Below are 17,525 nucleotides of genomic sequence, written 5' to 3' on the forward strand. Positions count from 1 at the left end.
ATTTGTAGGTATTAGTACAAGGCTACATAAAGACATCATGAGGTTTGTAATTTAGATTTATTAGCAGAATAATATATTGACTTTTGACTTTTTACACTCAGCAAACCAGCCTGTTTTTATTAATATATTATATTGTATTTCCAAAGCAAATCATTTGGGTAATTTATAAGTGTTTGAAACATTGAATGGACGATACAAATTAAATGCAAAAGTGACTTAAATCCATACAGTAAAATGCCAAGAATCAAAGTAAAAAGAAAAAAGAGTCAAATACTTGATAAACTATTAGTCTGACTACAAAAAGAAGTCAAAATTTGGAGAACACTGCATTTTGTATGTGGCATAAAGATCAGAGTCAGGGGTTTGTGATATTAAAATGTAGATCAGATCAGAGATCAGATCAGAGATCAGATGAACAGTATGAGGATTGAGACCCTCAGTTTACTGCTGAAATTCAACAGCAGGGTTACAATATTTTAACTCAGAAAAAACAGTGGAAACGTCACCATTGTAATATACAGAGCACAGCATTCAGGGGCAATTCTCCCTCACACACACACACACACACACACACACACACACACACACACACACACACACACACACACACACACACACACACACACACACATTTCTTAGGTTTTTATTTCACTCTACAGGTCAGCCATTTCCACATTTCTACACTTGTAATCTAAATTGTATGTATGATAACAGCAGCTCTCACAGTTCACATGCTAATATTAATAAACACATTTTAATACATTAGCATTTGCATTTAAGGCATTCAGCAGATGCTGGTCCTCACATTAACTTTCTGATCAGTAGCTACCACCACCATACAGTAATAAATCATTCAGACCTGTACAGCAGACACTGCAAATAATGTAAACATAATTCTGGGTTTTCAATGCTTTTCCGGTTACCATAAACAGATGGTAGATCTTTTACATAATATATCAATCCTAATCTAATCTAATCTAATCTAATCTAAGGTAAGGTCAAATAAAAATCAGTGGAAATCTGTTTGTAATAAGTTTTTTCCACAAATCATTTTATTAAAGTCTTAATGGCTGATGCAGTTTATAGTCTAGTATTAAGATTGTTACTTATTTTAAATATTTTCGTTTTTTACAGATGTTTTCGCTTATACACTCAAAACAATCCCACTGTAGATGCTGTTTAGTATAATGTTTATTACATTGCTGTTTCACTGTTTTGATGTCTGAGACAGTCCTCCTCCTGGCAGATGAGCTGGTAAGGTTTTTCATTGACCTCAATCACAGAGCTGCTGATCCCAGCATCCAGGTTCTGCAGTTCTTCTCTTGATAGGTGCTCCACAATACCAGCTCCTAACGAGTCTCCCAGCACATTGGTGGTAGTCCTGATGCGATCCCTGTCCCAGGGAAAAGTAAAATTTAAGTTATATACATCTAAAAAAGATATGTGGAAGCTGTTTTGAAAGAATTCTTAAAATGGGTGAAAGTACCATCATTCTCCAGCCAGAACGGTGGCAGAACATTTGCTATTAAAACATTTTATATTCTCTTCCATTCTGCCTGCATTATGTATCAGTAACCTTTTGCAAGAGTGCTCTCTGCTGGAGATGTGACAAATGTGACATTTAGTCAAGACTTACAGGAACCAATCCACAGCAATGATGAGGGTTATGTCCTCAGTGGGCAATCCTACAGATGTCAATACAATCACCATAGTAACCAGACCAGCCTGAGGAATGGCTGCAGCTCCAATGCTGGCAGCAGTCGCTGTGATGCTGGAAAATGACAATTTAATCATAAGAAAAACATTGGGAATGTGTCCTGAGAACAAAAGAATAGACAGGAACAGAACTAGAGAAAAAATTATTAATGTATTGTTTTGGGCTTTTCTTTAGCTATAGGCATTAAAGCTAAAAATACTCTATGGAGCAATTATTATTATTATTATTATTATTATAATTATTATTATTATTATTACCTGATGGTAAAGATTTGTCCAAAGTTTAAATCCATGTCATTAACCTGGGCTATGAAAATGGCAGCCACTGCTTCATATAAAGCCGTACCATCCATGTTTATTGTGGCTCCCACAGGCAAAACAAGGCGTGTTACACGTTTGTCCACATGGTTTTTCTCCTCTAAGCAACGGAAGGTGATGGGAAGGGTGGCAGAACTACAGAAAAAATATTTAACACCTCATATAATACGCTTAAATTTTCAACTTGCAAAACACATCTGATAGAAACCTTGCCAGATGATTACTGATGATAAACAGGAAAGCGTTTCTGAATGACTGACAGTAATACAAAACAAAAAGAAGAAAAAAACATAACTGGAATAAACTTGAAAATCTAACATCAACTGATTAATTATTTAGAATTAATTGCGTTGAAAATATGATATATTAAAAAAAATAACTATATATAATTATAATAATAAATAATCAGCTTGCACCGGTGTCTACTAGTTTTACCATCTTGTATTTTGGTAGATGGTCAGATCTGGTTGGATCTTTCAGCAAAGATATTTACATTTATATACTATAATATAGTATTGCTCTTAAATATCTTAGAAATTTTCTGTCCAAAACTCTGTACATACTATAAACAATTAATAAAATAAGATCATTGTGCTACCTTGAGGATGTTCCAAAGGCTGTAATTAAAGTCTGAAGCAGACCAGAGATGAAGGTGAATGGGTTCCTCCGTGTACACAAATAGAAAATTAAAGGCAGAGCAATGAGGCTGTGGATGAGCAAACCGACGATGACGCACAGCATGTACATTCCCAGCTGTCCTCCAACCTGAAACAGGTCTTTCATTTCAACAATCTTCCCAGCAATTAAAAAGAGGATTCCAACTGGTGCATACCTGAGAGTGGATGTGTGAAGAACAATAACAGAATTGTAAAGAGAATCTGTGCCAAGTATTTCTCATTACTAAGGTTTTCTTATTGGGACATATTTACTTTATTCTTCTTTAACACTTAATTCAAGATATCAACAATGAAAGATAAAACAAGAAATGGAGAAGAGCTGAAAGAATATGGAATAAAGAAAATCTTTCTACACAAAATGTTTTAATAAAAGAATATATTCTGGTCCTTACCACATTATAATTGCTACTAATCGCATTATGGCATCATTGAGGCAGTCAAAGAAATCCTTTAGTGGCTGGCCCTGTTGCTTCATATTCCCAATCACAAAGCCAAAAAACATGGAAAACACTACTAGACCCAGAGCATTGACACCATTAGAAGAGCCTGAGACTGGGGTGATCTCCTCCACTGTCTCCTGGATGGTCTGCAGTGCTGTGCTGTAATTTCCTACCTGCCTGAACTCAGTGGCATTAATAACAATGTCACTCACATTCCCCAGAACAGTGATGTTCTTTGTCAGAATAGTTTTCTTGTACAATGTTCTGTACTGAAATAGAAAAATAAGGATAAAGTTTCAAAGGTAATGGTAAACTAGGTCACAGTGATATAATAGAGAAGCATCATTTACAATTTATATACCTGTTTAAAGCAGGCTTCCACTAAATTAGAAGGGAACATATTTCTGTGAAAAAAAAAATGTTTACATAATGTTACATAATAAGTCTCAGAAACAACATAGAAACATATGCATGTGTTTCTCTTTACCTAATTAGATCAAGAAATGCATCAGCAGCTGTCACTGAATCAGCCCTGCCATTAGTGGACATTGGAATGTCTCTTTTGCCTTTTCCGGGTTTTATGGTGGTCACCATGACGATACCAATGAACACGGCAATAAAAGTTGTGACTATATAGTAAACAACAGCTCGCACTCCCATCTTTCCTGTGGCTTTACTGTCTAAATTCGAAACACCTGATAACATTTAAAAGAAAATAAATTTATTGCACGACAACAAGAGCATTAGAGTGAAGCAATCAATTAAAATATACAGTATTATAAACCCATACAGCCAAAGGAATATGGACACCTTCCAATCATTACCAGCCACATGTTCATGTTGCACATTACATTTCAGATTAAATTTCATTTATCCATTCATCCATCCATCCATCCATCCATACATCCATCCATCCATCCATCCATCCATCCATCCATCTATCTTCCTACCTACTAAGCCCTTATAATGAGCTCCAGTCATCTGGAAAAGCTTTTTCCAATAGACTTTGGCGTGCAGATCATTCATCTACAGGAGCATTAGTGGGATCAGACACTGATGTTGATGAGGAGGTCTGAGGTTCTGTTGGTGTTCTGGTTCATTACAAAGATGTTCAGTGGGGTTGAGAAGGTCAGGGTTCTGTGCATGACCGCTGGAACAAGTTTCAGACCTCGTGATCTAGTTCAATTAAGTGCTTTCATGTTTTTTGAAAGAGTTTGGGGAAGACCCACATATGGATGTGATGGTCAGGTCTTCACATACCTTTGGCCTTCTACTTAAATCAAACGTGCCATATACAGTTTCTAGGTAACCTTGTTCATGTACCTGTAACAAGACTAGATACAATGAGTGGAAGGACCATCATCTGTAACATCCTCATCAGTACTTCTCCTGGGAAGGATAAATACTTTATTTCTCTCAGTGATAAGTTTTGAGGTCGCACAGCAAATCCCAAAATGATTCCTGAAAAACAAACAATATGTCAACATGAAATTTAAATTAATTCAATAAATCAGCCACTTAAAATTAATTGCTCTCTGGCAACCCAAAACAGCACAAAAATGCAGTACCAATTTGTATTATTGTGTCTCAATAATAATAAAAATATAATTATAAAGTTAAACTATTTAAATATATACGTTTCAGTAATGTTACCTAGTACAACTGCTCCCACAGTCAGAAGCACAAAGGAGTTGCGATGAAGGAAATTCTTGATGGCATTTCGGTTGATGGAACACATCCCAACTTTGGACCCAGACCCTTGTTTCTGCATGGCTCTGTGCAACCAATGAAGCTCCTTCTCAGGGTAATGAGGCTTCTCTGTGTCTTCTTTAAGAAAGGGAGTGTTGGGTGGCTTCTCATTTATAATTGACTCAAAGGCTTGGTCAAGAAGGCAGGTTTCATGAGAAACTGAATAAGTATAAAGTTGGAAAGATAGAGAATAACGTTAGAGGATTATCAACAGTAATCTCAACATTACACCTATAAAATGACATCTGATGCCTGAAGTCTACACTTGAGTTCTGTGATTGACTGAATATAATTGTTTCACCCTTTCATTGGTGTTGGTGTCATCACATGTTCCTAAAACTTGCTAACAGCTTAATTGTTTCAGATATCTAACTAAAGTCTAAATTATCTTCTGGATTTTTATGTAAAAAAAAAACTAAAACCTTAAATATCCAAATCATTTTCTTATTAGGACACCTCACATATTTCAGTACTGGAGATGGATAACTGATCCAAGTTCCAAGTCTGTTTTTATAGCTGCAACATGAGTAAATTGCAGAATGATAATTGTAGAGTCACACTAAACCCACTTTTTAACATTACATTTCAGAGTTTAGCTACAGAAAATCTTTTCGAATATTTGGGGAGATTTATAGATCCTATAGAATCATTCTGTACAACAGAATTAGGCCAAATACACCAAAACATATTTAGCAAGAGGAATGCTCAAGACCAGGGAGAAACTGTAAGTACAAATGTTAATAAATCCATGACAAATCCAAAGACCAGACTCAAAGCTGGACTTGAGTCCTACAGCCTTAAACTCAGGGACAATCAATTTCACTATACAAACTGTAATGCACAGAACTATGGAAAGAAACCCTAATGTTAAGGGTGGCGCTAAAGATGGAATTTCCACCTAAGGAGGGATTTGAAGGGTGTCATCTAAGGTGGGAATCTACAACGAGCATGTCAGGAAAATTCTAGGAATGTTTATCAATTTAATACCAAGTTTCTTATAACTCATAAAGATCCTTTAGCTCCGGTTATTTCTCATTTAATTAATTTATAATTTAAACATAACATTTTTCCATTTGCATGGAAGCTAAAGCCATTTTTCTCCCATTTGAAATCTGGGGATCATTTTAAGGTTAGTAATTATAGACCTATCAGCATATTACTAGTAATTTCAAAGTTTGCAGAAAAGGTAGTTCTTGAACAACTAACATTTTATCTTAATATAGCTATAGTAGGTTTACACTGTATGCAATTTAATATCAGAGTAAATTATTTTACTAAAACAGCTATTCTTCATTTTATATAGCAAATAAAATCTAAGCTTAATAAAGGTGGCATAGTTGGTGCTATATTTTTAGATTTGTGCAAAACCTTTGACCCGGTCAATAATAACCTCCTTCTCTCTATTCAAGTTAAAACTTTCATTTGGGGCTTTAGCATGGAGCTCATCATAGTTATAAAATAGGCAGCAATGTGTAAAAATTAAAGGTGCTCATTATAATAACCTAAACTTTACAATGGGCATACCTCAAGAATCAATACTAGGCCCTTTATGATTGTATTGTATTATTATTGTACATTAATTATCTTCCACAACAGTGCGAAGGGGTACAAGTGCAAATGTATGCTGACGATACTTTTCTAAAAGAAATGTGTGTTCTTCTAATTCAGATATCTTTATAAATAGTGAAAGGGTTACTGAGTTTAATTATCCTGGTTTAATGCTGGATCCAAATCTTAGTTTTAAAAAACATTTAAAGAAATTGCAGAGGACTTTTAACTATAACTCAAAATTTCAGACAAATTAGACAGCGTCTACCCACTGATGCAGCTAAGACTTTTATGCATACAACAATCTTTTCTCATCTGTCACACTGTCTGACATGTTGGGGTCAAGCAGAAGAAACTGTCAATAAACATCTAAAATCTCTCTATTAACAGATTTTTAAAACTCTGGTCAAAAAGCCTAAACAATTTCACCACTGTGGGGTTTTGGAGAAGTAGAGCTTTGATAATTTGTAAGATCTGCAGTACCTGATCATCATCTACTAGTGATTGTGTTTTTCCATTTCATTCTGCCTTTGGGCTTCTTTTTTAGTTAAAGCTACTATTCACTGCAACACTACCAGAAGACATACGGATGTGTACATCTATTGACGTTTAAATTAAAAATTAAATCTTATTTAAAATCAACTCAAATCTGTAAACACTGATATGGTTGTGGCATAACTGAACGTTATTTTCACTGTTTTTTTTTCTTTGGCTCTGATAGCATGTGTGTAAGTATTATTGTATTGTATGTGTTTGTTTGTTTATTATTACCTGCCAAAGGATGCGTATGAAAACTAGCCATCAGCTAAATTCAGTACAATGCATCAAATGGAAACATTTATGTTAAAATTGCACATGGTCCCTTTTAAAAAAAAATTAAATAAATAAATTAAATAAATAAATATGCACATTATACAAAACATCATAGTAAGATGTTACTACATATATATATATATATGTGTGTGTGTAAGCAGGACTATTTCGTATTATCAGGTACCTCTGAATGATTAATACATAAACTCTTTAAACATTTAAAAATAAAACCAACATCTAAAAAGAAACTCTGCAGTTAAATGTTTAGTTTGAATTGTTTTTTTTGTTTTTTTTTTCAGGTCAAGTACTATTTTACCAGTACTTACCACTCATGATTAAGATGTTGCTGTTACTTGCTGTCACTGAAGAAATAAAACTGTAATTGTAGAAGCGTTCAGCACTGAGCTTATGATTGGTTGCACGCTGCTACACTGATGTACCAATAAACATGAAACAGTCTGTCATCTCACCTGACCTAACCATCAGAACATCTATTCTCCCTCCCCTTGACCACATGCTGGGCAATACTGGATGAAGAGTGCCCTTTAGCTCTGACCAAGAACAGCAAACCCCTTAGGTGTTAAATAGAACTGTATAACAAACACTAAACTCTCTGTCTTTAAATCAGCTCCAAACTGCACCAGGCCCAATGTAACCAAGTTCAACTACATTCATCTCAATAAACAAAATGTACATAAACAGATACTCATATAAATGAGAAGCAAATTATTCTTCCATTTAACAGATCACATGAGCTGGAATTCCTGTATGTAGTTTGCTCTAAAACAAATACTTCTATATACAGCATTCTCTAATGTAATGTATCTATTATTTCTGTATGAAAACACAGACAAATGTAAATACTGCCACCTGCTGGTCATTCTGACTGGAGACACTTATCTTTATGTTGAATTGATTTCCACAGTGTTACTGCCACTCTCTTCACCTCTCCCACCTGAGGTCCTCAAAAACCTGACCAATCCCATTGATGTGTGAGGTTCATTTCCTTCAAGATGTTGCTAATTAAATCATTTTAAAAATAGAATTTTAAAAAGCACAGTGCAACAAATTGTACATTACACAAAATCTACGAATAGATTCCTTAAAATACAAGTGACGTCTGTGAAAGTCATGTGTAATACTTGCCATATTGGGCTGTTAGTGTCTGTAGATGGAGAGTCCTGTGGTGGTGTTGTTCAGATCAGGCAAAATAAAAACATACTGAGTGGTTTCCCAATTTACTGGTGCTAAGAATAAGCCTTCCGTGAGGGCTGCAGTTCCACGTGTAAGAACTTGTATTCAGGACTTCTGTATCTCTGCATGTTGTGCTCATGAACTTTATGATAGTGTCTCTGTTTTAACAACTTTAATACTACGTTATTTTTGATCCTAAATACAGTTGATTAATGTGAAATCAGAAGAACACAACAGCTATAAAACACTGTAGTTTTACAGAACACATTTAATATACAGGAAATTGCAACTCGTACAGTGCCATGTGTGTGTGCTACATATAACTGTTCATAAAACAAGCCGTGAAGCTTCATTCAGTACATTTCCCTAATGACTACACAAACTTCATACCAACATAAACAGTTTTAGGGGATTTCTCTGTAGAAATGAAGTAAAGTCACACTTACCCAAATGAAATTTGCCCACACTTTGTTCTCAGCGTGTGAACAGAAGCTAAAGAAACTTCAGTGAGTCTTCTTGCATGACTTCCTGAAGCCTGAGGTGAAACTGTTAGAAAAAAAGCCTCATCATGGCATCCTCTCCTGCAGAGCCACCATGCATCAGCTTCTTCCTGGTTTCTTCTGTTTTTGCTTTAAATACAATTTAAATAAGACAAAAAACAACCGAAAAACAAGAAAATACATGTTTTTATTTTATTTATTGAAGGAGAAATTTCTGGCCACTGTGAAAAAGTAACTGCCCCCTTAGATATAGTCACTGTTAATTATTCTGTGATTAGAGAAAAAATGATGTTTATGGAAGAAGTGTGAGGGTAAAATCACTGCTAACTAAGAGGAACATAAAGACTTGTCTTATGGTGCTGACCTTAATTCAACTTTCACCCCATCGGTAACGATTCCAGTCTCCTTCGGACAATCGTATGTAGAAGCTTCTTTCATGGTCACAATAACTGCAATTACAAGCTGTTGACTCGCAGTCTGTTCTTCATGATCCTGCAACAACCAGCGGCAGTACGTCTTAGTATTAACATTTTATTTTAACATATTTATAGTATAAAATACCTCAGAAAAAAAAATTACTGTAATTTCCGGACTATAAAGCACACCCCTATGTAAGCCGCACCCACTGAATTTTACAAAGATTTTTATTTTAAACATAAATAAGCCGCACCTGTCTATAAGCCTAACCCTAACCCTATGTCTACACTGAAACTAATGAACTTTACACAGGCTTTAACAAAAGACACGTCACACACGGTGTAACGGGTGAAATATTTTGCGCTTCCTTTAAGAGCAGAGCGGTATTTTGGGAATAACCTGGCACTGCATTTTTCCGGTATTACTGCGTGTGTGCAAGACCGAGGATTATGTCCTTATTATTTTCTGATGCTCATTTCTAAGTTTCTTTGACTAACCCGTAACGCTGTTGCAAAGAAAAATAAAAAACGTTACAACGTTACAACGGCTTGTATCTAAACAGTAGCCCACCAAGAAAGTCATTGTTCACTGTCTTCCTCCTTCCTTTCACAACTATTTCTCTAACCCTAACCCTAGATCTTTTGGCATCGTCATGCGTTTAAAAAAAGAAGGTTTTTTTCTCCCGAAGCCGTTTTCGTTTCCGTTCAGAAATTTCATTGGTCTAATGTTATGCGGTTCAGTTTTTTGGCTTAAAGTTTGTAAAACCGGGAAAAACCCAGGAAAAATTTATAAATAACCCTCGTTGTTTAAGCCGCGGAGTTCAGAACGTGTGAAAAAAGTAGCGGCTTATAGTCCGAAAAATACGGTAGTATTCTAAAATACTAAAAAGTTTGATTAGGAGAAACCATAAACTTCAGAAAAAAAACAACAACAATGATGCAGCAGATGAAAACCTCTACCGCATTAACAACAGAATAATCTTAAGAGAAATCTACAATTAAATGATGGAATATTAGCGGTGCAAAACACTTACTATATATATATATATAGTAGTCAGCCTTCTTAGTAGAAAAATAAAAACCAAATGAGATATTGAGAAGTGAAAGTGGAGTGTGTACCGAACTCATCTACAACATGTTTTCATGGTCATATTAAAAGGTTTAAATATCATCATGGTCCAACAAGTTCCATCTTTTTGGTAATTTGCATTTCTAGCTTTAGTAATTATTTTAACAAATTTCAGAGATCAGCAAACATGTTAATAAAGAAATTCGCCATGTTGAAGCCAAAAAGCTTTAAAAGTTATGTTCTCATATTCGAAACGATCAACCAGCAACTTTATTTACCTCTAAAATCTGCTTATTTTCTTAGATTTTTGTGCTACAGCTGTAATGTGTAATAAAACAAATGAACAGTTAAACATTGTCTCTTGAACAGGCCACACACACACACACACACACACACACACACACACACACACACACACACACACACACACACACACACACACACACACACACACACACACACACACACAGCAGTAGATCTCTATGGAGTTTTGCTCCCGATGTTTTTCACTCTATTAATTTTTATCTAGACCTTTACCTTTCGTGTGCATGGTGTCTCTACATTGTGTCCCTGTGTAGATCTCCAGGCTTTCTGCATGCTGTGGATTCACTCCCATGTACTTAACCCCAATCTTCTCATCCCTACACTGGCTTCCTGTTAAATTTCAAACTCACTACAAACTACTGCTTCTTACTTATAAAGCACTAAATGGTTTATCTCCATGTATCTCTCCAGTCTTCTAACACGCTACAATCCGTCACGCTCCCTGAGATCTCAAAACTCTGGACTTCTAGTAGTAGAATAGCAAAGTCCACTAAAGGTGGTAGAACATTTTCACATTTAGCTCCTAATCTCTGGAATAGTCTTCCTGACAGTGTTCGGGGTTCAGATACACTCTCCCAGTTTAAGTGCAGATTAAAGACGTATGTTTTTAGCGAGTTCTACACATAACACACATCACATCATAACCTTGTGCTCCAGAACATCTGATCACATCACATTATCAACTTGTGCTGTTAATATCATAAGTTTAAAGCCTAAACATCTAAATAAAACTATTTTTAATTGAACTGAAGTTTTCACTTTCTCTGTAATTAAATAAACTCGATGTCAGACATTTCAGTGTTTGAGTTTTTACAACTTTAATGAATTCCAGTGGCAACTGGCAGCTTTTGCAATACTCACATGCACAGACAAGCACACACACACACACACACACACACACACACACACACACACACACACACACACACACACACACACACACACTATGTCAAAACCTGCTGAAAGATGTAAAAATGGAAAATGAAATAAAAGTAAACGTACAGACTGCAAGTCTCTGCTCATCCCAGTTCAGTTCACTGCATAATATTAATGATATCTTTTCGTCTTTTCGTTATGAATCAGTGTAAGTAATTCGACCTGCTGATTTCTTCTGGATCCATTTCCTCTTTCACAATAATGATGTGGTGATACTGTTATCAGAATGGATGTGATTACTGATGCCACTCTCACAAATCACAGTCATGCTGATACAAGATAACAACATTTACAATATTAATGTGTAAATATATTACTGTGATGGATTTATTAGCATAATTTCAGACCCAACATGTTCACTGTTTAATAAATCACTGGTTCATATTTCAGCACAAGAGTAATGTGGAGGAATGTTGGCATTCGGCTTCCTGGTGTCATCTTCTCATGACTGTCATCAGACACCACACAAAAAGGAGAAAGTCTGGACATGTCTCTGCGTGGTAGAAATATTACTCCAAATTTTTTTTAAAACACAATTACTCACTTCACAATCGCTGGTGGTCCATGTAAAGTTATCCTCACATGGCATTTACAGAAAATGTGTTCACAATAAATCTGAATTAAAGTCAGGATTATATGGTTTAGGGAAGAAAGTCTTTGGTTTTATTGCTTGTTTGTACCAGAGAATAAAATTGCTCCATGAAAAGCCTTTTGGATTTGATGATAGATTTAGAGTATTAAGTCCAGAGGAAGAAAAAAAAAACAGATCTTTTTGTAGCCCAATCCCCTCCAGCGAGTACGGGCTCCTTTATCCCACGCTGAAGATGTGATTGATGAGTAAGGAAAAGATAAACTGGTTTAGGTACTTCTCCCCATCACCATGTTACAGCATGAAGTAACATGCAGAACAGTGTTGTACAATAGAGACAGAATGAGTGTGAAATGTCTGCTGTTGATGAGGGAAATGAATGAGCTGTAAAGAACTGGAAGACGGTTAGCACAGAGGTAGAACATTGCATTGTGTTTTTAATTAAGAGTCCAATCAAACGCAATACGTTGAAATAACGTACATCACGATATCGCTGCAAAACAACAGGTTTTTCATGCTGAAGTTTATAAGAAACGCATGGACAGATTATTTTCCACATGAGAGTTGTGTCTATTTTTTCTGAAGTGTTCCAAAAAAGTTCTCATGCAATTGTTCTTCTTGTGCAATCTTCCATATTGTGCAACTTTTTCTTGTAACTGATTTATTAAACATTTACATATGTCTCAAAAATGGTAAATAAAAACCTACAAACACTCTCACACTTTATAATCAGTGAAGTTGATCATAAAAAAAATGTGCAGAAATGATTTTGTATAAAATTACAGTCTTGAGGGCTCTGCTCCTCATCCATCAAGAGTAAAAGTATAAAACTCTGATGTTCCACAACAACAACCAGCACACACTCCTACATCACACAATCATTATGAGTATAAAGAATCCTGAGGAATTTAATCAACTGGCCTTTTTTTTTTTCCCCTACAATCTCTTCCACCAAACTGTCTGGTTTTAATCATCTCAGGTTCAGCGACAGTGCGCTCCTTTTTACTTTCACTTTACTTTAGAATACTTTTTATTACAAATTCATTTTTATTTTGTAAAAATTCTTATTCAGAAACCAGGAAGAGCTTTTAAAATGTTCCATGACTGACACCAGTAAAGTTTATGACTTTATTGAGTTTATGACTAGAATGAGTCTGGTTGTTTTTGACTGAGATCCCTCATGTCTGTGTGACCCTGACCCCCTGACCCCTGACCCCTCCCCCTATTTTATATATATATATATATATTTCTCTATTCACATAAATCATTCTTCAGCATATTTATTCATGTTCTTGCTCAGTTGTATTAAGTTTGGAGCTGATTGATGTGTATTGATGTTCAGGTGCCCTTTTTTGTGTGTTAATTGTTACTTTGTAAACAACTACACAACAATCGAAAATATATTTATTTCTTTATTATGAACAACAATTACACAAGTCAATCTTTTATTCATCTCTCTCTCTCTCTCTCTCTCTCTCTCTCTCACACACACACACACACACACACACACACACACACACACACACACACACATACACACACACTAATGTAAGATAATGTGCTGCACCAGAAAGCATACAAAAATAGTGAGAACAAATATTTATAAAAAGAAAAAAAAACCAAAACGAAGAGATTCGAGAGAAGTCTGGAGAGCAGAAAGAGCTGAAGATCATTAGAAGTGTAACAGCAGAACACCAGAAACACTGATGTCTAATATTTACATTCACTACTAACACTGAACTGCAGAAAACAAATACATACAAAATATTCATCATGAACTATGAAGGAAATGTTGTGCACTTATTGTTTCTGTTAAAGTCAAAATATTAGCGTAAGGCTACTGTATAAACTTCTTATAAAGAGGAATAAATCAGGGCTATAAGGTGGGGAACTGTTCAGAATATCTTTTTTTTCCATGATATTTATCACTAAACCATCAGAAACCAACAGAAATGAACTCAGTTCTTCGATTTTGTGCGTTTTGATTGCCGGTCTGCGTACCTCATCAGAATGTTCACCCAGGGCTGTTTGGGGTCGGTGCAGAGGATTTGTGACTTCTTCAATTCAAAAGTGAAGCTTTTTTTTAGAAACATGAAGAAAATATTTATCAGGTTCATTAAAATATCATGGAAAATCTTTATTACTGAGAAAAAGAGAAAACTCCAATAATCAGAACTTACATCACAGCAGGGATGTTACAGCCTCCATCAGACTCCTGAATCCTGTAGCTCACAACTTTCTTCTTGAATCGGGCTTTCGGCTCCGAGCCGTACTTCAGGCAACAGTTTTCATAAGAACCTTTTACAGAATGGAGATAAGATTAATCTGCCAATTTACTAATAAAATGTCACACTGAGCTGTTCAGTAATTGTCTTAACATTTTGTAATATTTTACATAAATAAGTTGAAGCTCAATGAACATGAGAGAATTAGTTTTTCCCCAATAAAACATATTAAATGCACAGGACTTTAAACATCAGATGCAGATGTCTTTTTTTTTTTAAAGTGCAATTAACATAAATTAACACACATTTAACAAACAATTAATACACAGCACACAAAAGTGTCCTCCTACCTTGTGCCAGAACTGGACACATGCACACCAGGAGCAGGAGCAAAGCGAGGACACGAAGCTGCATTGCTGCTGTTTGTAATCTGGAGCTGAAGGTAAAGACACTACGGGAGTAAAAACACAGACTTGCTGAATGTGTGAAGAGCAGCGTCTGCAGATCCACGACTCTTACAGGGTTGAAGGAATCGCCTGCCATTTATGGCTTTCAGTAATTACATAAACACACCTCTTTCTCTCGATCCCACCAATCAGGACGCAGATATTAACTGAAACCTGATTATTACTGGAATAAATCCTTTTTTACATTCTTTATTTATTTTAACTGACCTTCTGAGATGTTTTACTCGTTTATTTGTTCAGTAAGAAAGTACGATTATTTAGTAAACTGACAGTAATTCCTGACAGTGCCCCCCCCCCCCCCCCCTTGACTCTGATTATACACATCTGGATTTTACTGAAGCCAAAAACAACAAAAATCTGAGAACAGAGATTAAGCAACATTTTTAATGCTGGTCAGAAACAGCTTCAAGTGTGTTCTTTTTTCAAAACCTGTAACCTGAGACGAGGCGTCTTGTGAAAGATTTGAGATTTCAAGTTAAAAAATAAGTAGTTTATAATAACTACATAAAAGGAATAAAATAGGAATATCTTTACCAGTCTTTTCTAAAACTAAATCTTTTTAGACTTTTGTAATGCACCTATTTAAAATAATATATTTATATATATTACATGTCTTTCAGGACTCAGTGATTCTCAACCTTGCAGAACATAAATACTCTTCTACCATCGAAGCTCCAGAATTTACTGCAAAATACCTCAAGAGCAAAAAACTGTAATTCAACCGAAGAGTAAGCAATATTTCACATTCCTTTAAGTACAGAGTCATTATTAATTATTATTATTATTAATTATTATTATTATTGTTATTGTTATTAATTATTATTGTTATTGTTATTATTATTATTATTTATTATTATTGTTATTATTATGTTATTAGTACATTTTGGAGGATTATCTACAGACTTCTCGTGTCTTGATATTATTCAAAATATCTCCACATTCTCCTTTTCTCTGGATCTCACACATTTCTAGGATGATTTATGTTTTTCGTAAATTGGGTGGAAAAAAGCCTTGTTCTGGGTTTAAGGACCTTCAGTAGATTCTTGGATCATTCTGGTGCTAAAAATCCAAAAATATCGAGCCCAAAATAATCACAAGGTTGCATTATTTAGTGAAGTCTGAAAATTTCACTCTTCTCTGGTCTGAAGTACACGACAAGTTCATGAACCCATTTACTGTAAATTTATTCCAAATGTAATTTCCCATGAATTTATTTTGGGGAAAAAAAAGAAATTCATTAAAATAATCTTCCTGGAAGTCGTGATCCTCTTCAGCTTTCTGCAGTTTACCAATCCGTGATGTTTTGTTGACATTAAAATATTCTTGCTTCAGCCAGACACACACACACACACACACACACACACACACACACACACACACTTGTATTTATATATCAGGGTTGGCTATGTAATAGTAATAATTATTATATTAATATAATTATTATATTATTTTTATTATTATTATTATTATTATTATTATTATTATTATTATTATTATTATTATTATTATTATTTTGTATCAGAAATGTTGTTCCTGTATAACACTGATTAATATTTCACTCAGCAGGTGACTGATGTGTTAATGTGTGTAATTATGTTTTATTGTAGTAAAAGTATTTTACATGTTACAGCTGTGTATCACTTCGTCCCCACACACAGACACAGTGCTAAAAAACTCTTTCATTTCCCACAATTCACTTTTAATATTAATGGGAAAATAACAAACACTGAAATACTAACTATACCCACTCCATTGGTGAAGTCATATCCCCACATGGGTTTTCTTATCACTGCTATGCAGATGACACTCAACTAATCGTTGCTCGTTCTTGTCGATTTCTTCTCTATAACATCCGAAGGATTCGACCATTTCTCTCCACACAGGCTGCCCAGGTGCTTCTTCAGTCTCTTGTCATTTCAAGACTTGACTACTGCAGCTCTCTGCTGGCAGGTCTTCCCCTGAATGCTATTCGTCCACTGCAAATGATCCAAAACGCAGCTGCATGGCTTGTATTCAACCTGCCCAAGTTCTCTCACACCACCCCACTGCTGCGCTCCCTTCACTGGCTTCCAGTAGCTGCACATATCAGATTCAAAAAACTGATGCTTGCCTACAAAGCCAAAAATGGACCAGCACTATCTTACCTCAGTGACCTCATCACATCTCGCACTGCACCACGCTGTCTGAGATCCTCCAGCACTGCTCCACTGGTACCACCTTCTCTCAGAATGAGAGGTAAGTATATTTCAAGGCTCTTCTCTGTTCTGGCAGCGAGGTGGTGGAATGAACTTCCTCTAGATGTCCGTACAGCAGAGTCCCTGATTATCTTCAAGTAACGACTGAAGACCTTCATCTTCCTGAAGTACTTAAATTAGCACTTTCCAAGTTTGTAGAATTCAAGGGTTAGATTTATATTAAGTGTGTAATCTAGCGTACCAGTGTAGATTTATTCATTACTACAGACTCAAAGCACTTTTGTACGTCGCTCTGGATAAGAGCTTCTGCTAAATGCCTCAAATGTAAATGTTTCTGACGTGTTTTTAT

The 17,525-nt window shown here is 35.4% G+C and overlaps 2 protein-coding genes across 4 annotated transcripts; both read right to left on the minus strand.

Annotated features, from left to right (window-relative positions):
• Positions 1 to 631: 631 nt before the first annotated feature.
• Positions 632 to 12,304, minus strand: slc1a6 (solute carrier family 1 member 6). Of its 3 annotated transcripts, none has more exons than XM_083558820.1 (13): positions 12,245 to 12,304; positions 9,320 to 9,447; positions 8,902 to 9,084; positions 7,588 to 7,637; positions 4,805 to 5,059; positions 4,475 to 4,612; positions 3,639 to 3,846; positions 3,513 to 3,555; positions 3,104 to 3,420; positions 2,633 to 2,866; positions 1,975 to 2,169; positions 1,637 to 1,771; positions 632 to 1,393 (listed from the first exon to the last, which is right to left on the minus strand). In XM_083558820.1, exons 1-13 carry the CDS (start codon positions 12,287 to 12,289, stop codon positions 1,195 to 1,197), a joined length of 2,130 nt encoding a protein of 709 aa, XP_083414946.1. In that variant the 5' UTR covers positions 12,290 to 12,304; the 3' UTR covers positions 632 to 1,194. The 3 variants fall into 3 exon arrangements, with proteins under 3 accessions (XP_083414946.1, XP_083414947.1, XP_083414945.1); XM_083558821.1 differs by lacking the exon at positions 12,245 to 12,304 and adding an exon at positions 11,767 to 11,802; XM_083558819.1 differs by lacking the exon at positions 12,245 to 12,304 and adding an exon at positions 10,978 to 11,052.
• Positions 12,305 to 13,688: 1,384 nt separating this feature from the next.
• ccl25b (chemokine (C-C motif) ligand 25b) lies at positions 13,689 to 15,072 on the minus strand. Its single transcript, XM_083558822.1, has 3 exons — positions 14,865 to 15,072; positions 14,470 to 14,587; positions 13,689 to 14,365 (listed from the first exon to the last, which is right to left on the minus strand). The coding sequence occupies exons 1-3, from the start codon at positions 15,055 to 15,057 to the stop codon at positions 14,248 to 14,250; spliced, it is 429 nt and encodes a 142-aa protein (XP_083414948.1). The 5' UTR covers positions 15,058 to 15,072; the 3' UTR covers positions 13,689 to 14,247.
• Between the last annotated feature and the right edge of the window lie 2,453 nt (positions 15,073 to 17,525).

The sequence above is a fragment of the Silurus aristotelis genome, assembly GCF_946808225.1.
Source record: "Silurus aristotelis genome assembly, chromosome: 13".
NCBI classification, from domain to species: domain Eukaryota; kingdom Metazoa; phylum Chordata; class Actinopteri; order Siluriformes; family Siluridae; genus Silurus; species Silurus aristotelis.

Bases quoted from the DNA above. Each gene is read 5' to 3' on its own strand.
- slc1a6 (XM_083558819.1), bottom strand. From the start codon at position 11,037: ATGCAGAAAGCCTGGAGATCTACACAGGGACACAATGTAGAGACACCA. The intron at 9,448-10,977 runs GTAAAGGTCTAG...TGGTTGTTGCAG, and splicing joins AGACACCATGCACACGAAAG to GATCATGAAGAACAGACTGC. The intron at 4,613-4,804 runs GTAACATTACTG...TTTGTTTTTCAG, and splicing joins TGTGGGAGCAGTTGTACTAG to GAATCATTTTGGGATTTGCT.
- ccl25b (XM_083558822.1), bottom strand. From the start codon at position 15,057: ATGGCAGGCGATTCCTTCAACCCTGTAAGAGTCGTGGATCTGCAGACG. The intron at 14,588-14,864 runs GTAGGAGGACAC...ATTCTGTAAAAG, and splicing joins GTGTCCAGTTCTGGCACAAG to GTTCTTATGAAAACTGTTGC. The intron at 14,366-14,469 runs GTAAGTTCTGAT...TCTAAAAAAAAG, and splicing joins TGTAACATCCCTGCTGTGAT to CTTCACTTTTGAATTGAAGA.